Source organism: Manis javanica, chromosome 4 (genome assembly GCF_040802235.1).
Source record: "Manis javanica isolate MJ-LG chromosome 4, MJ_LKY, whole genome shotgun sequence".
Classification (NCBI taxonomy): domain Eukaryota; kingdom Metazoa; phylum Chordata; class Mammalia; order Pholidota; family Manidae; genus Manis; species Manis javanica.
The window spans coordinates 181,869,696-181,890,593 of NC_133159.1; the positions used below are offsets into that span (position 1 = coordinate 181,869,696).

The 20,898-nt window shown below is 63.3% G+C and overlaps 1 protein-coding gene across 6 annotated transcripts; it reads right to left on the reverse strand.

The window, feature by feature from the left end:
• Nucleotides 1-970: 970 nt before the first annotated feature.
• On the reverse strand, nucleotides 971-17,658 carry CEP131 (centrosomal protein 131). Of its 6 annotated transcripts, XM_036997365.2 has the most exons (26): nucleotides 17,454-17,658; nucleotides 15,575-15,781; nucleotides 14,887-14,996; nucleotides 14,343-14,457; nucleotides 13,966-14,093; nucleotides 11,418-11,531; nucleotides 10,716-10,880; nucleotides 9,356-9,473; nucleotides 8,847-8,963; nucleotides 8,460-8,607; nucleotides 7,907-8,001; nucleotides 7,252-7,434; nucleotides 6,712-6,891; nucleotides 6,513-6,635; nucleotides 6,288-6,404; nucleotides 5,275-5,391; nucleotides 4,455-4,557; nucleotides 3,656-3,857; nucleotides 3,178-3,285; nucleotides 2,982-3,099; nucleotides 2,826-2,900; nucleotides 2,523-2,665; nucleotides 2,261-2,438; nucleotides 1,985-2,181; nucleotides 1,301-1,361; nucleotides 971-1,221 (listed from the first exon to the last, which is right to left on the reverse strand). In XM_036997365.2, the coding sequence occupies exons 2-26, from the start codon at nucleotides 15,758-15,760 to the stop codon at nucleotides 1,147-1,149; spliced, it is 3,276 nt and encodes a 1,091-aa protein (XP_036853260.2). In that variant the 5' UTR covers nucleotides 15,761-15,781; nucleotides 17,454-17,658; the 3' UTR covers nucleotides 971-1,146. The 6 variants fall into 6 exon arrangements, with proteins under 6 accessions (XP_036853260.2, XP_036853262.2, XP_036853265.2 ...); XM_036997367.2 differs by lacking the exons at nucleotides 15,575-15,781; nucleotides 17,454-17,658 and having other exon boundaries at nucleotides 14,869-14,994; XM_036997370.2 differs by lacking the exons at nucleotides 13,966-14,093; nucleotides 14,343-14,457; nucleotides 14,887-14,996; nucleotides 15,575-15,781; nucleotides 17,454-17,658 and adding exons at nucleotides 11,696-11,777; nucleotides 12,457-13,450.
• Nucleotides 17,659-20,898: the final 3,240 nt, after the last annotated feature.

A 20,898-nucleotide genomic window follows, 5' to 3' on the forward strand; every position in this document is an offset into this window, starting at 1 on the left:
CTCCTCATCTCAAGCCCCACGACGGAGTCCCAGCTGGGGCTGGAGAGGCTTCCTCTCGCACGGTCATCTCATGGTGATGAGACAGCCACGAGGGCGGGGACATGGCGTGCGCACATGCACTCTGCCCGGGCCAGGCCAGGAACTCCCTCCGGCCATACTTCCGTTTCTGGCTCTGGCCCCAAAGAAGGAAAAGAGTCTCCTGTGCAGGACGGGCCCGGCCCCCACCCCCCACTCCAGGGCAGGGGCTGGGATAAAAGGGCCCTGCATGCAGGTCAGCACTGCTGCAAGCTGCTCAGGCCCACGAGGAGTCTGCCAAGGCCCTTCCTGGCCCCACGGCACTGGAGCTGAGAGTGGCGGCTGTGGGACGCACTGCGAGAGCCCAAATCCCCCCAGGCGGACGGAGGGTGCAGGAGGGGCTCCGGTGCAGGCAGCGTGCCGCCCCAGGCAGCAGTGGTGACAGAGCCCCCGGCAGAGCGAGGGCGGGAGGGCGCCGAGGAGGAGCGCCCTGTCCAGCGCCCTGTCCAGTGCCCTGCTGCTCCCCTGCCTGGACTTTAGGGGATGGGCTTCCACCCTGCTCACGGGCAGGGCCCCTCCAGTGCCTGTTTCTCTAGGGCTCCAGGCAACCACACCTCCAAGGGTGTCCAAGTTGGGGAAACAAGGAGAGGGTCTCCTGGGGGGCTGCCAGCCATGCGGGGACACAGCAGCCCATGGGCAGGGCACCCAGCAGGCTGCCTCAGAGCCCCTTCCAGGGCATGTGGCGGGCCAGCAGGGGCACCTGAGTGGCTCAGGGCTCATCCAGGTCCAGGACGGAACACAGGGCCACCTCTGCTCGGGAACTGCGGCCTGAGCCGGGGGCCCAGCAGGGAGCACATGGGGTCAGCCCCAGACTCCGTGGTGGGCCCTCTGGCAGCCTCCAGCCCCTAGCCCCTGCCAACCCCGGACCCAGCCAGGAGAGAGAGCTGAGGCAGGGTCACACCAAGCATGGCAAAGCACCTCTTTACTGTTAAACTGCGGCCACAGAACTCTGGGCTGGGGAGGCCCAGGCACAGGGCAGGGGAGGAGGCGCCGTGACGGCCCATGTCTGTCGCATGCCACACACCATCGGCCCTGACGCGTCGGCCTGTTCACGTCCTGCCTGGCGGGCAGTCACTTGGTGCTTGGGACTGGCCGCCGGCATTGCCGCAGCAGCTCCTCCAGGTGGTCAGCCCGCTTCACCGCCGCCTGCAATACGCCGTCCACTTGTGGCCAGGCCTGGGCCCCCCGCTCCCTGCCCCCCGCAGGCCCAGCAGCAGGGACCCACCTCGTGCTGCCTCCGCAGGCTGCTCACAGTCTCCTCCTTCTTTACCAGGGCCATCTTCACCCTGCGGGGGGCACACGGTGGGCTCTGTGTGGTGCCCGGGCCAGACCCCAGGCTGTCTGCAGCTCTGATGGCAGCAGGGCGGCCAGCAAGGGGCCTCTACCCCAAGAAGAGCCCTGCCCGCCCTGTCCCTGCCCTGCTGGCTGCAGGCACTGGGCTGTCCAGAGGAGCTGATGACAGGGTTGTGACCCCATGGCTGCACCAGGATCCTGCCCACAGAACCAGGGTGGGTCGGGGCCCACAGTGGGATGATGGTGCCCACCCAGGAGGGGCTGAGAGCCAGAGGCACCCCCTGCTGCCACCCTACCTCTCAGAGAACCTGCTGGGAATGACAAGGGCTCCTGTGGGGTGGCCGCTCACCGCGAGCCCCATGGGGCCTCAGCCCTTTCCGCATAGCACCTGCGTCCCTGGGGCCCCACAGGGAGGCGCCCACCCTGGCTGGACCCTCTTGGGGAGTTCCTGGGACAGAGGCAGAGCCCGGCCACATGACAGCACCCATCTGGGGCCCAGCACGGAGCCCACAGCAGCTGCTGCTGACCGGTCCAGGTTCCTCAGTCCGAGAGTCCGCCACCCCACGCACGCCGACAGCCCGGAGCCGCCCACAGCCCGGAGCCGCCCACAGCCTACCTCCCATGCACCTCCTCAAGCTCCGCCTGCTTCTCTCGTGCCAGCTGCTCCAGCTCCAGCTGCTGGCGCGCCTGCAGCTCTGCCAGCTGGGCCCGGACCTGCCGGTTCTCCTCCTCAGAGGCCGCCAGCCTGTCGGCGAACTCCTGGCGGAGCACCTGGGACAGGCGGCTGCGCTCCCCGGCCAGCTGCGCATTCACCTGGCGGCGCGGGGAGGCCATGAGCAGGACAGCGAGCGGCAGCGGGCGGGGGCCGGCGGCAGCCCCAAAGCCCTCTCACCGCCGCCACGCCGGCCAGCTCCTTGTCCTTCTGCCGCAGCAGGCCCTGCAGGCGCCCGCTCTCCCCTTCGGCCTCTGCGAGGCGCCCCTTCAGTTCTGTGCACTGTTCCTGGAGCCTCCGCTCGGACTGTGCCAGCTCCGTGAGCTCCGCCTCGTACTTGTCCCGGACGCGCTTGACGCTGGGGGCGGCAGGGGCTGGGTCAGCGGGGTGGGTAGCCTGGGCCTGGCACGGCGGAGCGCCGGGTGCCAGGGGAAGGCCTCACCGGCTCTCGGAGGCCCTCTCGCTCTCCTCCCTGGCCAGCGTCATGTCCGCCTCCAGCCGGTGGACCACCAGCTCGATCTCCTTGTCCCGGTCTCTCCGCGTCTCCTCCCTCAGCTCCCGTTCCCGCCTCAGCAGCCATGCTTCCTGGAGAGGAGGCGCACGGCTCCGGTCACTCCTGGAGCCCCCGAGAGGGGCTGGCCAGCCCCAGCAGCCAGGCCGGGGACCCAGAACTGCGCCCACCGGACCCACTCGCGCTGGCTCTGCTGCCCGGTGCCGCCCTCCCACGGGCCGCACCCACGCCCACCTCCTTCTTGGCGCAGCTGGCCTCCCACAGCTGCCGCTCCACTGCCAGCTGGTCCTTCAGGGCCTTCAGCTCCATCTGCAGGCAGATGGCCGTGAGCAAGCCTCACAGCCCACCCTGCGGGCCTCCCGGGAGGAGGGCGGGCCGGGCCTGGCACACCTGGTGCTGCTGCTCTTGCCCCTCCCTTCCCTTCTCAAACTCGGCCCTGAGGGCCCGGCTCTCCGCGGAGCAGCTCTCCTCCAGCCGCAGCCTCAGCTCCTCCAGCTCAGCGCGCTGCCTGCAGGCGGGGGAGATGTCAGCACCTGGGTTGGCGCGTGGCGCCGGCTGCCCGCTGGCCCGGGCCTCCCGGCGGCACCTGGCTGCCTGCTGGCCCAGCTGCTCCTTCTCCTCGGCCACCTCGCTGTAGAGCCGGCGCCGCTGCTGCTCCAGGGCCCACTGCTCCTGCTCCAGCTGCCGCTCGAAGCTGCCGCGACAGGACCGCTGAGCGCGCCGTGGCAGGAAGGCTGCTCAGAGCAGAGGGGCGGGCACGGCCACTGCACACAGAGGGGTCCAGGGGCCGCCAGAAGCGGACCCTGCCCAGCTCCCAGGCACCGCCCGCAGACACACTCCCCGAGAGGCCTTGGTGGCATCTGCATGGAGGCCGCCACTCAGCCCTGTGCCCAGTTCCCCACCCGGCCTGTCTCTGGCATTGGGCAGCACCTGACCCATCCTGTGGGAGGAGGGTGCTGCTCGCACATACGGCTGCCTACGTCACCAGGGTCCAGGCACACCCCAGCTCAGCTGCCTGCGGCACCCTGCCCACGCCAGCCAGTCTCCAGGGCAGGGCCACCCACCACTGCCGGGCACGCTCCCTCTCCTGCTGTGCCAGGGCCTCCTTCTCCCGCTGCAGGTGTTCCCGGAGCTCCTTCACCTGGTGGTCGCAGCGCTGGGCTGCCCGCTGGTCCGCCTGCACCAGCTCAGCCTCGTGCAGGCTCCGCAGCCGCGCCACCTCCTGCTTATGCCTGGCGACCAGCTTCTGGATCTCGGGCTCCAGGCCTGGGGGGAGCGCCAGGCTGCAGGGACCCCCGACCTCTGCCCACCGTGCTGCGGGGGCCCCAATCCTCACCCCCAGTACTGGAGGAGATCCCCAACTCTCACCTACTGAGACACCAGGGCTGCAGGCCAGCCAGGGCACTTGGGCCACCCCAGGGGTTTCAGCCCCAAGCACAGCGGAGGCCACCTGGCCCCACAGCACCATTCCCTGCCTTTGGCACTGCAGCTGCTCCCCTGTGAGGCACTGGCCTACAGGGTCCCCCCTGGTGGTACCCAGTCTCCCTAGAGGAGGGTCCCTGAGAAGGGGGTGCAGGGGCAGGAAGGCTGGACACGGCTGGGTGCTGGCAGGCACAGTTGGGGTTGCCCCTCAGCCCTCAGATCCACTCTCTATGTGGGGGAACGGGGGTGATGCCAGGGGCTGGGAAACCCTGGGACCCGCCCCCCCGAGCCCCGCAGGCTGGCCCCCCGGGAGCTGGAGGGAGGAGCCTGCTCTGAGGGATGGCAAGGCCCACCCCTCCTGGGGCTGGGCTCTGCCTGGGGCACTCCGTCTGTGCTGAGCCCATGTGCCCGCCGGCACCCACCCGCCTCCCCTGCGCCCACCTCTGACCGTGATCTCCTTGATCTTGCGGGTCTTCTCGTTGATCCACTTCTCCCTCCGGACCCTCTCAGTGGCGCTCATCAGCTCTTTCAGTTTCTTGATCTCCTACCAGCAAGAGAATGGGAGGCCACAGAGTCGCTGTGGGAAGCGGGGATGCAGAGGCCCCCTGCCCCCTGGCCACGCCCTCAGTCTCTGAACGGGGACTCTCTCCCGGTGCCAGTCAGGAGGTGCGCCGGCCAGCTCCTCCACGTGACTCCTGGCAATCCCATCTGCCCCCCTGGGGAAGCGGGAGGCCCGAGATGAGGTCAGCAGGACAGTGACCGCTGGCAAAGCAGGAGGCGGTGGGGACAGGCCTTGGCCTGGAGCCGGGAAAACTAGGTGAGGTCCCGCTGCCCAGGGACCCAGAGCTGGGGTGGGCGGCTCGCACACAGCTGTTACTGTCGGGGCGGGGGCTGCTCATCTGTGACACGCAGGGGTCACACAAGCCCCTTGGCCCCCTCTGGCTCCTGACAGGCACGTGGGATGCAGCTCCAGGGGAAGGAGGGGACAGAGCTGGTGCTGGGGTACCCCTGCCTGCCGGATGGCATCTTGGGCTGGGGCACAGCCCAAGGTTTTCATACACAGGCTCCTGGCTCCAAGGTGCCGTGGCGGGTCTGGGGGTCCTGTTCACAAGCCGACGACACCGGACTCCCCGGCTGGAGAAGGAGGCTGAGGGGCCGCCCCGCTCTGGGGCGGCTGGGCAAGGGCGCCCCTCCCCGGGCCCGACAGCAGCAGGTCTGCAGCCAGGCGGCAGGCAGGGCGGGGGAGCGGCCGAGGGCTCACCAGCTCGTGGTGCGCCCGCATCTGGGCCTCGTGCTCCCTGCGCCTCTGGTCCCTCTGCTTCAGCTCGGCCACCACGGCCTCGCACTTCTCGGCCAGGACCTTCTTGTCTTCAATCAGCTGTGGTCAGGGGGCCGGAGGTGAAGCCCGCCCTGCGTGACCCCTGACTGTGAAGAGACCCCACCTCCCCCTGCCAGGGAAGGCCTGTGCCCCAAAAGTGCCAGGGCCACAATCTTGGGCCTCCTCCTTCCCTTCTTCCTGGGGGGTCATTCCAGGGCCCCCTCACCCAGCCTGTGGAGGACCTTCCTGTGGCCAGCCAGGGGGTCTCTGTGAAGCCCCCAGGATGGCGCCTGGCCGCCCCAAGGGCTACACACCGACGACTGCCAAGCGGGTGCCATTCACAGCCACCGGGGGGCTGTTTCTCTGGGCTCCTTCTCCTCTGCACAGACCCCACACATTTTCTCCCGAAAAGGACCCCAGGTATGCAGCTGAGCGCAGGGTGGGGAAGCGCCCACCGCCCCTCACCTGGGGGAGCAAGGGCTGCCTCACCAGCCGGCAGACCAGGAGCAGCCTCCCTGAGAGGGTGGCCCGGGAAGGGCATGGGAGAGGCCCAGGGTGTGTGCCCACCTCCCACCAGGCCTCATAGGGCCAGCTAGCCCTCTGAGCAACCCCACGTGGCCAGACCCCCACCCAAGGGTGCGCTGCCCACCTGCCCCCCACCCACCCGTATCATGAGGGGCGGGAGCATGGCCATAGAGGGGATTATGGGGGGAGCAGCCAGAGGTGCTGGTGTGCCTCAGACCAGCCCAGGCAGGTGGCACCTGGTCCCCACCAGGGACGACTCTGCTTGTTTCTATGGAGAGAAGGAAATGGCCCAGCCAGGAAGGCCTATGGGTCTAGAAGGCTCCAAGAGGCCCCGGCCGGTCTGGAACCCTGTCCTGTCCCTCTCCCTGCCCCATGGGCCCAGCGGGTCCTGACACCCCTGCCCTGGCACCCCGTTTTCCGGGCAGTGTCACCTGGTCGATGAAGCACAGGTGCCGCTGGATGGTGGCTTCGTAATGCTCCCGCTGCTGCCGGCCCAGCTCCTCCTCCGTCTCCCTGGCCTGCCGGACGGTGAGATCCCGCCACTGCGCCTGCAGGGAGGGCCGGATGAGGCCTCTCAGGGAGCCCGCTGCAGCCCGTGACCAGGGACAAGGCCCCCTGCGGCACCCGGGGGTCGCTTGGCAGGGTGGGGGCGTCACCAGGGCTCTCTGCAGCAGCACGGCCGCCTGCTGCTTCTCCACCTCCGGCCGCAGCCGCATCACGGAGGGGCTCACCTCGGACCTGGGCTCCGGGCGCCCTGGCTGCTCCTCCAGCACCAGCCCCTGAGGACACGGCGCACATCAGGCAGGCCCACTCGCCTGCCCACAACCTGTGCCCCACGCTGGGGACCCACCACACCTGGGGGGCCGAGGCTGGCCGGCCCGGTCCCGACTCCTCCAAGTCCAGCTCATGCAGGAAGTTCAGGACACTCTGCAGCTTGGCCTCCGAGAGCAGCATCCCGTCCTCGGCGGGGCCGTCAGATGCGCTGAGCTTCCCAAGTTCCTCCAGGTTGTCAGCTGTCAGGGAGCTGGCCTCGTCCTGCAAGGGACACAGCATTAGGGGATGTTGGGGCAGAAGGACTCTGGCCGGGACCCTGGGGCAGGGGTGGGACAGGATGGTGGGGAGGCAGGGGAGGCTGAGGAGGCCTGTTCTGGAAGGGAGGGCCTCTCAGGCTACCCAGACCCTCCACATCATTGCCTGGGGGCACTGCTGGCAGAGGGGTAGCACCCACCCCAGGTTATTTTGAGGGTCCTCAACCTTTGCCAGCCCCTGGTTGAGGGAGGGGGCTTCAGCAAGTCCCCATCTGGCCCTTCTTAGGGGCCTGACTAGGCAGGGAGGAGCCCAGTGGGCGTCCCCAGCCCCGCAGTGCCCCAGCACAGCCCACGCCTGGGCAGCCACCTCGCCAATCCAGGCGTATCTGCCCCTGGGGTTGGCCCTGGGGCGGGGCAGTGGCTCAGGCTCCTCCTCCAGCAGCTTCAGAGTGTCCAGCAGCTGGTCTAGGGTCGCTCTGGACGCAGCCCTATCCGCAGCAGGGCTCACGGCCTCCAGGCCCTCACCAGCCACATCCTGGGAGCTGGCATCCTGCAGTGGGTGGGCGGGAGAGGCCAGTGAGGCCATCAGAGCTGAGACCACCAGAGGGCCGTGGAGGCGAGGCTGGGGTGTGCTTTCTTGGCACAGGCGCGTGCCCACAGAGCCACGCAGGCTGGGCTCACCTGAGCCCACCTTCAGGGAAACAGGAAGGCCAGCTGGCTGGGACGCGTCTGGGTCGGGCCCCCCACCCCTCAGCCCTGGCCAGTCTAACCCTAACCCCTGAGCTTCCCGCTCATGTCTGTGGGTAGACACGGGCCCCACCCCAGGGCGCCTGTGAAGACCCAGTAGGATTTCAAGGCAATCTGAGAAACGCCATCCCTACTTTGGAGCAACAAGACCTGTCCTGGGCAGCTCTTCATGGTGTGCGGGGCCCCCATGGCTGTGGAAGAGCAGGGGAAGGGCGGGCTCGGGCCACCCCAACACGGAAGCCAGGGAGGGCAGGTGGGGAGGGCTGTGCCGAGACCTGGGGCTTGTCCTCTGCAATCTGCCGGGGCTCCAGGGACCAGTCGGGGGCAGGCTGGCAGGGGTCCTCTGGGCCTGCAGTGTGGAAGCCAGTCCCTGCACAATAGGACACAGCATCATGAGCCCACCTGGGCGGCGCCCCTCAGATCAGGCAGGGGGGAGGCAGAGCGCATGACAGCATGTGCTACAATGGGCTTGGCAGAGCAGAGGGAACCCTGACTTTCTGGGGTAGAAAGCTGGGGAGCCAGTGTGACCCCAGAACTCTCAGCCTGTGCTCTGTATGGTCCCCACATCCAGGTCCAGAGTAAGCAGAGAGGAGGCCAGAGCCTGGGGTCTGCTTGCATAGCTGAGGCAACCCCCTCCCATGGGTGGAAGCCCCTAACCAGATAGCGGCACCTCCCTCTCAAACACAGAGCTCCCCAAGGGAGGGGAGGGGTGGCCAGGCACAAGGGTGTCTGTACCTAGGAGTGCCCGCACCCACGGGTGCCCACTCAGAGATGGGAGGCAGAGGCGGGGGTGTGGCAGGGCATGGTCAGGCTCTAGGCTGTGCTCACCTGAGTTCCTGGCCTTGCAGGTCTGCTGAGCTGTCCCAGGCCTCGGGGGTGGCCCCTGGGCGGGCTGGGGCTTCCCTGTCCCCCTGGCCTCCTCGGGCAGCCCACGCTCAGTGTTGCCTGACTTCTGGGCTCGCTTCCGCTGCAGCTCCTACTAAGGGAGCACCTCCGGGCAGCCTCACCCCCTGGAGGGCACGGCCTCCCTCCCCCCACCAGCCGACCTGCCCTGAGGTCCAGTGCCCAGGGGCTTGAGGAGGGCGGGCTCAGGGAACGGAATGGACAGGGGTCCCCCAGGGGCACAGTGGTGCTCTCAGGCACACAGAGGTCCTGCCTCGGGGGGCGCTCCCCGCACTGTTCAGATCACCCTGAGCACGAGGCCACCGCAGGCACCTGAATGGCTGCTCGCCTGGCCTGGCGCGCTTTCTCCTCCCGGGCCTTCCTCCTGGCTGCCTCCTTCTGGTGGTGTAGGTCCAAGACATTTCCCCCTCCAAGCTGCTGTTCCTGCTTCTACAGAAGTCGAGGCCATGGCAGGTTGGACTGGGAAGCTGGGGTCTCCCAGTCCACACCTGGGCTTCCATAGGCCCTGCGCGAGGCTCTGCCCCACGGAGGACAAGCCCTCTCCCGGGCAGCCGGTGACTCCTCTGGGGTGGGTGGATGACTGCATCACAGAGCAGGGGCCCTGCAGCCAGAGTGGACCCGACAGGCATTTTCTGACATCCAGGCCCTACTGATTCCAGGGACTCAGGGGAGGGAGGTGGCTGGGCCTCCAGATGGGGTCTGGACCCATGGAGCGATTCTTGTTTTCAATCACACAAGTCCCAGAAACCCCATCATACACGGTTGGGGCCCCTGGGATCCTCACTTGCCTCTTGGGGTATGGCTCACATAGCCACACTGACCTGTCGCTTGGACGCCAGCAGGTGCTCCAGGCTGGCAGCTCTGGCTCGGTGTTGATGTGCCTGGTGGCGGTACCAGCGCTGGATGGTGATGGCGGCCTGGTTCACCTGGTGGATGAACCTGCCCGAACAGTGGGGCTCAGGACCGAGGTGAGGCCCCATGCCACCGAAGAAGCAGGCAGCTGAGTGCCGCCTCCTCCCCGAGTCCCCAAGGCCCAGCGAGGCAGGGAGGCCACAAGCTGTGAGCACAGCCCTACGTTGGGTGGAACCATGTTTCCCGGGAAAATGAATACACCCATCCACACAGGCTCTTCAGATACCCAAAGGCCAGCCACCTGGCTGCGAGTAAACACCATGAGTGTCCTCATGGTTGAAGCTGCTCGTGGACAAAATGCAGCAAAACAGAGACTCGACCGGGCACAAGGCAGAGGCCGTGTGTGCTAGTCAAGAGCATTCTAGCAAGGCAGAGCCCTAGGTGTGCTGGGGTCAGCGTCAGGGCCGGCAGCAGCTGGATGAAGAGCAGGCGAGGGCGTCTTGGGGGTGCTGGACACTCTGCGTCGTGGCATGTTGTACGTGCAGACATGACTGCACATGAGGGGCAAACTCATCGACGGTACAACTAAAACAGCGCAAAATGGCGCACCTCGTCCTATGTAAGTTACGCTTAATAAAGCTGATCAAAGAGCCTCAAACTCGGCTCTCAGGACCGTCTGCATTCATTCGGCAAAGGTACCGAGGGAGATACAGGGGGCAACTGGCCACCTGCCATGGGGCACACACAGGGCGGCACGTCCTGCCGAGGGAAGGGCAGCCAGGTGGTGGTGCACAGCGCTCCTGGCTCCTACCTCCCAGTGCCCGCTTCCAGGGCCTGGTCCCCAGACTCGGAGGGAGCCGCAGTGTGGCCGCCCAGCGAGGCGGGGGCTCTCAGAGTCCAGGCCCAGTCCCCGCAGGCTCCTGGCCGGGGGCAACCCCATGAAGCTGGGCCCACCCTCGTGCCCCCGGCTGGCTCCGAGGGGGCACCCTGGAGGTCACTGGGATTCTTCGGGGTCATCTTACTTAATGCCTTTCTAATTAACAGTTTTATTGAAGTGCAGTTTACGTACTCTAAAATCCACCCCATCTTAAGCACTTAATTCAATGATCTTACCAAGCTTACGGACCGTGGGACCAATTTGAGAATGTCTCCGTTGCCCCGAAAGACCCCAGAACCCTCACTCCGAGTCCACACACCTGCCTCTTGATGTTTTGTGCAAATGGAGTCACATGTGTGGTTTCTCAGTCTTCGCATTTTAAAATCACTGTTGGGTGGGAACGTCTATCACCAGGCGTCAGGCCCCCTCCCGGGCCCCCAGCCCGCGGTCACCTTTCAGCCTCCTCCTCTGTCACCGCCTTTAGCCTGGGCCGGGCTGTGGAGTCTGCAGCCACCCCAGCACTGTTCCCGGCCACAAGGTTGCTGCTGGCGACGTTCTTCTGCGGTGTCTCCAGATCGCTGCCCTTGCCCTCCTCGGCGGCTGCCTTGACGAGGTTGCTGGCAGGAGGGCAGAAGGAGGCTCGTGGCTGCCTGACCCGGCCCCTCGCACGGCCCCCAGGGGATGGCTCTGCCCTTGGGCACAGGGGGCTGCCTTGGCTCTGTCCCAAGGCCTTGAGCCTGGAAGGATGTGCCCACGGGATATCAGGAGCGGGCGAGGGCCTGCTCCCCCATACTGACTTGCTGGCCAGCCCCCTGGGCCACTTGCTCCCCCCACAGGGACCATCTGGGGGTGCCCAGGGTTAACAGGCTCTTTACATTTTAAAGAGCAAAATGTTTGTAAAGCCACAGGATCCCAGAACCAGACAGTGATGCAGGACACATCATAGACCATCTCCGACTTGGGCATCCGGCGGTGGGCACGGGGGTGCCAAGTCCTGCCCCAGACCCACGTTGGCTCTGGACTCAGCCAGCGGACTGGGGACTTGGGGAGGCTGAGGCTTTGCAGCCGGACTGCCCGCCCAGCGCGGTCTGCACGTCCTGGGCCCTGGCGCTCTCACGCACCTAGCTCCTGGGCCCCGGGGGTCAGAGCCTTACTTGAGGGGGCAGGGCGAGCGGCTGGAGCTCCTCGGGGGCGGAGCCTTCTCCAAGAGGCCGCAGCGGTTGTGCACCATAGTGGTGACGCGGTTGCCCACGGCTCCCTTGCTGCTCCTGCTCAAAGAGACGAGAGGCAGCGTCAGGCCCCGGGAGGCGGCGAGAGGGTCCCCAACACGCCGGGCTCAGCGCTCACCGCGGTGCAGGCCGAGCCTCCAGCAGGACCCCTCGGCGGCCACCTTGCCCAGCGACGGGGCCCTTCTCAGGCCGGGAAAGCCCACCTGGGGTTTTCTGCCGAGCAGAAGCAAGGCAGGAGCAGTGAGATCCGGGGCCCCTGACGATGGACGCGCCTGCGCTGGGAGACTGGTCACAGGTCATCAGTCAGCAGGGCAAAGGCCTTCCAGCACCAGTTAAACAACAGGGCACGTGCTGCGTCCTCCCCTCAAACCCAGAGCAGGGAATAAACACGCCACAAACGCACGAGGACAAGGGCTCCAGGGGACAGCAGCAAAGAGGTGTCCACAAAGTTTACAGAGTAAGAAACAGCAGAGCCATCAGGAAGCCACGTGCAGTCGGGGGACCAGGGGCTGTGGGGTTGGCGCCAGGCGGCTGGTCTGCCCCCAGGTCCCAGGGGGGTGCGGGAAGTGCAGGCATCTGGCTCTCCCACAGGAGCAGCTGCCCCCAGGCACCAAGCCAGGCCCTCCCCAGGTGAAGAGGTCTGGTGACCCACCCAGGACACCTGCACCCCCACCTGCCTGGCCCGCACCTCTGGCAGCAAGACTCTAACCCCGAGGTGGGGACCAGAGACTCTCCTTGGACAGAGTGAGCAGCCCAGGGAAAAGTCGCAGATACTGACAGGTGGGAACCGCCAAACAACAGCCAGGTCCCTGCCAAACACCAGGCAGCAGCTTGAGGACCTCCTTAAATTCCGACAGAGCCAGTATTCCAGACAACCCGCCTGCGAAAGGCCAACAGACAGCAGGACGTGATGGAGATGGGGCCAAGCAGAGGTCAGGACGGTTCAAACACCTACACTACGTACCAGGCTGTGCCGACCAAGGCCTGGCAGCCGCTTCTCAGGGGGAATGCTCTTATTTGCAGCGTTTGCAAACTACACTGGTGTTGTCTTCCTAGTGCGGCTGATTTCACACAGCACGAACACAGGCTTGGGAAGAGAGAACACCAGGCTCACGGCTCCTTAGGTGACTGGCCCTAAAGGTTCGGACATGCGCTTGTGCTGAGGCGTGGGTCCTTGTCCGTGGGCAGCTCCAGCCTACTAGCACCTGGTATCCTCAAAGACACGCAAGATGAAACAAGAACAGGGCACTACGAAACAGGAAGGAAGGGAGGAAACACGCAGGGAGCGAAGGAGCTCCAGGAACTGAGAGCTGGGGCAGGAACGGAGCGAGAGAAAACTGAAAGCCGAAGGTCCCGGGCCCTGACCGCGGACCCTGAAGCCGAAGGGAAAGAAAACCAGACATGGTGCCGCCTTCGCAGATCAATCCAGGAGGCCCACAGTGGGAGTCATGGAAAGAACAGAAAAAAGAAAGGGAAGAAAATTGCCAAAGAAATAAGAGAAAATTTCCCAGGACCAATGGCACGCGTCTCCATGTTGAACAGCCACCAGAGCCCAGGGCCCTGAGGGACCCATGCCGAAGGCCATGAAACCTCACGACAGACATGAAAAGGTGGCCCAGGGTGCCCTGGGGACACAGAAGGATGGGGTCAGGAAGGCAGCGTGCATGGGAGCAGAGGAAAGGCTCCAGGTGTCAGGGAAGTGCCCCAGTCTGGAACCCAGCCCATCAGACTGGGTCAGGTATCGGGGCTGAGGCAGTTGCAGACGGTTCCTTGGGTGACTGGCCCTCACGGTTCGGACCTGCGCTTGTGCTGAGGCACGGGTCCTTGTCTGGCCACTGGGCCCACGAAGGCCAAGAGCGAAGAGGACCAGCTCTACTGGCAGCCGAGGTCCCAAGCCAACTTCCTCTGTGGGCCCCTCTGGCCATGCTCACCCTGCCCAACCCAGTCCTAGCCACCAGCCCCACTGATGGAGGCCACAGCCCGCCCGGCCCCCCGCCGCCTACCCTGCCGCCCCAGCCATTACTCTGAACGTGCTGTTGCCACAGCACAGCTGGCACGACTGAGAGGTGACCGCCACAGCCTGTACACTGCCTGGCTCTCAACCCACAGCGAGCAAGTGCAGGCAGGGGGAATGGGCTGCTTCCTTCCTAAAGACATGGGGGCAGCCACCCAAGCTCCAGAGCCCCCCATGAGCCTTAAAAGGTTGCTGGTTGCCCCACATGAGACTTGCCAGGCAACCTCTCCAATAGTAAAGCTGGCACCCAGGACTGGGAGAGAACCTGCCCTTCTGAGGCCCCCAGACCGGAGTGGAGCCCCTGTATGAAGACACCACCGTGTGGCCTCCTCCTCGGCCCTCAGGTAGAGCCGCTCCCCTGGACACCCACTCACTCCTTTCACAGCACCCTGGTCCGGCCACGGCTGCCATGGGGGCCTTGGGGGTGGGGCTGTGCCAGGCACCTGCAGTGGGTCGCACCTGTTGTTGGCAGTGAAGTTGGGTGCCAGGGGCACGGTGCACTCTCTCCTCCGGGGGCCCCCTGGTGTGCTGAGGGTGCTGGGGCTCTGGGTGGCAGGCGGCAAGCTGAAGGCCCGGGGCTGGTCATCCTGTTGGTGTGGACGGATTCGGCCTCAGCCCATGATGCTGCTGACACTGTGTCCCCTCCGTGCCCACCCACCCCCCACCTCACACACGGGGAGCACTGGGGTGGCCGGGGAGGTCTTGGCCCCTCCTCACGCAGTAACGTGGTCAGAGCGGGCTCACGTGACCCCCTCCCCTCATGGCCCTCCCGCAGGTGTGGCAAGAACAGGGACGCTGCTGCTTGCGGGGTGCTCAGGCGCAGCCCTGGCCCTCACCGGCATGGGCCACGCGGCTCCCCTCTCACGGGACGCTTTGCTGGGGCTTGCCAGCCTCTTTGTCCCGCCGGGGCCACCCTCAAAGAGCGTCATGAAGCCAGGGGACTCGGCAGGCCTAGTGGATAGAGTTCAGCAGGCCAGGGTAGTCCCTCCCTCAGGGAGGCTGATTCCAGGAACACAGGTGGGAAGGGAGGGTGGGTCACCAAAGGGCATTGTGCGGCCCGGCCGACACCTTCAGTATGGCCTCTTGGTCCCTTATCTGACAAGCAGGCCTGGGAGCGTGCTCACCCCAAGGCCCGGGAGAAAACCACGCCAGGGGTGAGGGCAAGCAGCCAGGAGATTGGCCTTGAGGTCGGACCTCCACACGAAACAGACGAAGACCTGGCCTGCCTGCCCCCACTCAGTGGGCCACGTGAAATCGCCTCACGCCCCACTGCCAAGCAGCAGTGCACACTGGCGAGGCCAGAGAGGCAGACAGAGGCAGGAAAGGAGCAGGCTGAGGTCACCCGAGGATGGCAGGGGTCACCTGAGGGGCTGGGGTTACCCGGGGGGGCTGGCCCAGGCCTGGCTGGCTTGTGGCTGGGGGACCTGCGTGGTGCTGTTGGGTCTTCGGAGCTTGTTGGTGGCCCGAGGGCTTCCGGGCTCTGTGGCCTCCTGCAAAAAGGAGGAAATAGCCAGTCACACGGCAAACATTTCAGACACTCGCCAGCTCACCTGGCTCCAGGCCAGGCTCCGGCAAGCAGCTTTAAAGAGGTGGGTAGGTGTGGAGGGAAGGGCCTCCTGGGTCACCTGGATAGGCAGGAGGGCAGCGTGGGGGTCCAGGACAGGGCCCCGGCCTCTATGACCCAGCTGCCTCCCGTGGAGTGGGAGGCCTGCAGCCCTGGGAGCTGGAGGGTCCAAGGAAATGCGGGAGGCCTGGTCTGGGGGCGAAGGCTGCTGGTCCTTGTCACTCACCAGTGAGTCAGCCGGCGACTCCCCCCAACCCGGGGCTCCTCCAGGGCCACCACGGGCCCCTCCTTCCCACAGTCAAGGAGCCCAATGACCCCAAACCTGGTGGGGCAGGAGGGGCAAGGACTTGCCGGCCCTGGCTGTACCGTGTCCGTGAGTGAGCTCCCTGACCCGGGGGCTGGAATCCTTCCTGCCTGCCCCCACAGGATGGGTGGGGGGCCTGCTGCGGCTCAGAGCTTGCCCAGGAGTCAGGAGCCCCCAGGAGGTGGGGGGGGGGGACTCACCCGCGCCAGGCTCCCCGGCTCACCGCCCAGGGCCGCAGAGACGGGGCGGGCGATGGGCTTGATGCTGGAGGCACTGCTGGGGCGCCGGGTCACAGGCGGGGGGAGGCCTGTCAGACTCAGGTCCACGCCTTCTGGGCTGCTCTCAGGGGGGCCGGGGGCGCCCCTAACAGCCCGGGAGCCTCTCATTGTGGGTGAGCAGGCCCTGAGCTGGCAGGAAGGGACACAGTGAGACACCCTTCAAGGAAGGAGGTGCCCTGCACACACCTCCTGCAGGGCCTCAGGGAGCCGAGGGCTCCCAGGTCTGTCTGCTCCCAGTTCCCCCAGGAAGCCTGCCACCACCCAGCCACCCCCCCTTGCTGCGGCAGTCTCCCCATCAGGAAAATGAGGTGTGTGGCAGACTCCCAGCGGTGAGCAACAAAGATGACCCCCCCAGGAGGAACCCTGCTGAGGGGGGCCTGGGGTGAGCCCTGTCACCCCTCCCACCCCAGGACACCCTGCCTGCCTGAGCCTCACTGTTTCCATCTGTAAAACAGGCATTTAAAGGGCGCCCCTGGGTGATGTCCTAGGGCTCAGACAGGACCGTGAGGCTGGAGCGTGGTGAGCACCTGACAAGCGATATTCTGACCACGATTTGGTGTGATGAGTGCTGCCCACCCAGGTCCCCTCGTCTGGCCACGGGCCCCCTCCACTTCCTCAGAGCCCCCAACACCTGCGAGCATCTGGGCCTGGTCCTACGCTTTCCCCCAACAACCTGGTCGGGGCCCCTTCCCCTGGGCCCTGGACAGCAGGAGCCCTGTCCCCCTCCCCAGGCCGGCCCCACCGTATGCGGCCAGACTGACCTCTCTGAGCAGGGTCTCCAATCACACTGGGCCCTGGGCCCCTTCGGAAAACCCTCCGAGGGCTCCCAGGCAGGGAGTATAAAGCCCACATGCCTGATGGCCCTCCAAGCTGGCCTTGCTCTCTCTCTGGTCTGCTCTCGGCCACCCTCTGCCTGCCTCTCCCTGCTGCGGCCAGACCAGCCTTCCAGCCGCCCCTCACACCGCACCAGCCTGCCTCCATCGCAAGCCTCTGCTCCTGCGGGTCCCTTTGCCTGGATCCCCTCCTGCCTTCAGAGGCTGGCCCGGCCGCATCACCCCTGGCTCCCTCCATGAGCAGAGGGACCGTGTGGCCCCAGCACTCGGCCAGCACCTGGTGGACACTCAGGTAACAGGAGCAGATGAGCGGGTGAACAACACCAGCAGTGACCAGAGAGGAATGCACAGAGCCCTCCCTGCCACCCAGGACGCTGGTGGGCCAGCAGGCTCACACCCACCGTCACCCACAGTCAGCTCCATGGCCTCCTCCAACCCTGACACCCATAGGGAGGCCCCTGGCCCAATGCCGGACACTCCTGTTGTCTGGAGTGGGGAGCAGACCCTGCCGGGTACCAGGCCAGGGTCCTCAGTTATGTGTTTCTGGTCCTGTGGGTGAAATTCAACACCCTCCTCTCCTCAGGGCACCCGCCACACCCAGCCAGACCCAGGCTGGCTGGCTGGGCACAAGAGCAGTAGTGCGCCAGGCTCTGGGAGGGCAAACATCCTCTCACTAGAAAACTCAAGGCCCGACCTCACCTTCCATGCAAAGATGTCCTCCCAGGACTTGAAACTGGGTGTCCACAGCCTCCGCCTGAAACCCTCAGGACCCCTGGCAGCTACTCAAGGAGCAGCTCCCTATCTCCCTGGAGTTCGGCTCAAGGTGGTGGGACCTGAAACTGTTGACTGGGCTCCACCTATCTGTGCAGGGGCCCTCACGGGCATGGCCCTGGACCGCCTCATCTGCGCGGGGACACCGTCACCTGCGCAGGGCCCGGACCCGCTCATCTGCGCGGGGACACCCTCACCTGCGCAGGGCGGGCTGAGCCGCGGGTGCTGCGCGGGGCCCGGGCTTCCAAACGGCCACCTCTTGCTCTCGGGGCCAGCGCAGGCTCCGAGGCCCGGTGACAATGAAACGGCCGGGCGGCGGGCGGCAGCTAGTAACCAGCAACAATCCTGGGATCTCCCCTCCTGTCCATCACGGACGCCCGCCTTCCCTGCCCGCGCCGCTTCTGCATTGGTTTTTCCACCGCCCCTCCGTCCATTTTGAGAGCTCATTGGGCCGCCGGGCTGTCCTTCGGAACGTACAAGCGTGGGGGAAGCCGCGACACCTGGGGCCAAGAGGCGGCAGCGGGCTGCCGATTGGACGAGGCTAGAGGGGGGTGGGCCTAGGTGGAGGCGTGGGCGGGACCTGGGCGGAGTCTTGGGCAGGAGGGGCGGGGCCAGGGAGCCGCGACTGCGCGCCTCTCCTTCCCCGGGGTCCAGGACCCCAGCGTCCTCTCCCACGCGGTCCTCTGGCCTCCAGGCTGTCCCCGGGCCCCACGTGGTTCCCGGGCCCCCCACGGCGTCTTCGGACCCCACGCCTTCCCGTGTCCCCCACGCGGCCCCGGGCCCCACATCCTCCTCGGGCGCCCCGCGGACGCCTGTCTGGAACCCCCCCACCCCCCGCCAGCCCTGTTTCTCCTACCTGCCCCCGGGATCTGGACAGCGACCCACGCCCGTGCACTTCCCTCCTCATCTCCCAAGACGGCGGTGGCCTTTGCCTTCTTTGACTCCGCTCCCGTTTTGTCCCTGTGCTGGCTTTTTGCCTGCTTCCCCAACGTTTTAACACCCCCAGCCCCGCGCAGGCAGTAGGTCCCACGGGCAGTGCCCCCTGCCCTCCTCCCGCCTTTCCTGGCCCTCGGTTGCAGCCGGACTCCGCCTGTGTTCCCTCTCCCCCGAAGACCCCACCCTGTGCCCCCTGATGTCCAGGTCAGATGCCTCTCTTGCTGCAGACTTTGGTCTCTCTCAGTCATCTTTCTCCTTAAAATAACAGCGTATCGCTGATCTTTGCCCCTTTTCCAAATCAGGTGCTTTTTATATTTAGACAAATATATGTACAATAAAATCTACACTTTTGGGGGCTCAGTTCGGTTTTGACTGAGATGCACAGGTGTGTCACCACCACCACAGACGGGCCGCAGAGCGTTCTCCCTGACCCAGTGCCCTTGGGCTGCCTCTCTAGCCAAACCCTCCCCATCCTTTACCCCTGGCCCCCATAACCTGTTCTCTGCCACTATCGTTTTGCCCTTCCCAAAGTGTATAGAAATGGGATTTCCACTGTGAGCCTTCTGGGCCTGGCTTTCTGTGCTTAACATTTTGAGATTCATCAGTGTTCTTAATTTTTTCCATGGTATGGGGGAACCCCACTTTATTAGTCATTAAATGTCAGGCATGAGGGTTGTTTCCGGTTTAGGGCAATTTTAAATGAAACTGCTGTAAACATCCGTGTTTAGGCTTTCATGGGAACGTAAGTTTTCAGGTCACTTGGGAAAATATTTACTTAGAAGTGGGACTGCTGGATCAGATGGTGGGTACAGGCTTAACTTACTAGAAACTGCCTGCTTTCCGGAGAAGCTGGATGGCTTTACACCCAATGGCAGCAGCGGGGAGGGCAGGGTCCAGAGCTCTCGCCCCCTCAGCATTTGGTTATGTCAGGGATTTTTTTGAGTAATTCTAGTAAGTATTTAATGGTGTAACATATGTTTTAAATGGCATTCCCTAATGACCAATGATGTCAAAAATCTATTCATGTGGGTCATTTGCTATGTGTTCGTATACCTGCTTTGGTGAAGTGTCTGTTCAAACCTTTTGCCCATGTTGTGAATTGGGGCGTTTCCCTGTCGAGTGTCGAGTGTTCCTCACATGTTCATAATACAAGTTCTTCATGAGATGTGTGATTTGCAAGTGGCTTCTCCCAGTCTGTGGCTTGTCGTTCATTTCTCTTAAATGTGTCATTCAAAGAGAAATTCGTAAACGCCAATGAAGCCCAATTTCTCTACGGCTTGTGCTTCTTGTAGCTCATAGACAAGTCGTTGCCTAATCCAGTGACACCACATTTCCTCCTCTTTTCTTCTAGAAGGTTTAGTTTTAAGTTTCACTTCTAGTCTATGGCTCAATTTAGTTTTGTGTGAGGTGTGAGGTATGGTTTGAAGTCTCTTTTTTTCCTTTCATGTTTTTACACGTGGATGTCCGATTGTTCCAGCACCATATGAAAGACTATCCTTTCTCCACTGAATTACCTCCACAGCTTTGTAGAAAGTCAACTGCCTGTGTTTGTGTGGGCCTACTTCCGAGCGTCTATAGGTCCGGTCTGACCTCCTGCTGGCGCTACCCTCTTGATCGGTGCTGCTGACAGTACAGCCTCCAAATCGGTAATCGGTACCGTGAGTCTTATTCTTTCTCTAAAGTTACCTCGACTATTCAAATTCCTTTTATTTTTTCTATAAGTTTTAGTTTCAGCTTGTTACCATCTCCAAAAAAATCAGGCTGGAATTTTTATGGGATTATGTTACATCTGTACAATATGGGAGAATTGACATCTTAAAACCATTTTCCAATCCACGAGCACGGTATATCTGCATTTATTTAGCTCTTCATTGATTTCTTTCATCCATCTTTTGTATTTTTGGCATACAGAGACATATATTTTTTAGATTATTTATCTATTTCATTTCTGGGGTGCTATCATAATGATAGTTTTGAAATTTTAAATTCCCAATTGTGTATTGCTAGTATACAAAAATACAATTGATCATATTTACTCTGTGGCCTGTGCCCTTGCTTAACTCACATAGTAGTCTTAGCAATTTTTGTAAATTTTGTGGGATTTTCTACATGGAAAACAATGTTGTCTGTAAATGGTAAGTTTTATTTCTTCCTTTGTAGTGCATTTAGGATTTTTTTTTCTTGCTTTGTTGAACTGGCCAGGACTTCCAGCACAATGTGGAGCAGAAACGCTCAGGGTAGCATCACTGCCTTGTTCCCAGTCTTGGGGGAAAAGCATTTAGTCTCTCACCATTAAGCATGATGTTAGCTTGTTTCCAGCTTAGGGCAATTTTGTAGATATCCTTTACTAGATGAAACAAATTGTTGTACTTCTAGTTTGCTGATTTTTTTTTCATAAATGAATGTTGAATTTTGTCTTTCCTGCATAAAATGTGATTTTTTTCCTTCATTAATGTGTTAACATGGTGTCCTATTGATGTTCTGATATTGAAATAGTCTTACATTCCCAGAAAAACTCCACTTATTGTGGTATATTACTCATTTTATATATTGCTGGGTTCAGTTTGCTGATATTTGAAGGATTTCTTTTCATCTATGTTCATGAAGGATTTTGGTCTGTATCCAGGGGGGTGAGGACCAAGGTAGCCCTGAGGTCCCTTTCTAGGTGGAGGGCACATGGAACATTCACCAAGACAGACCATACTG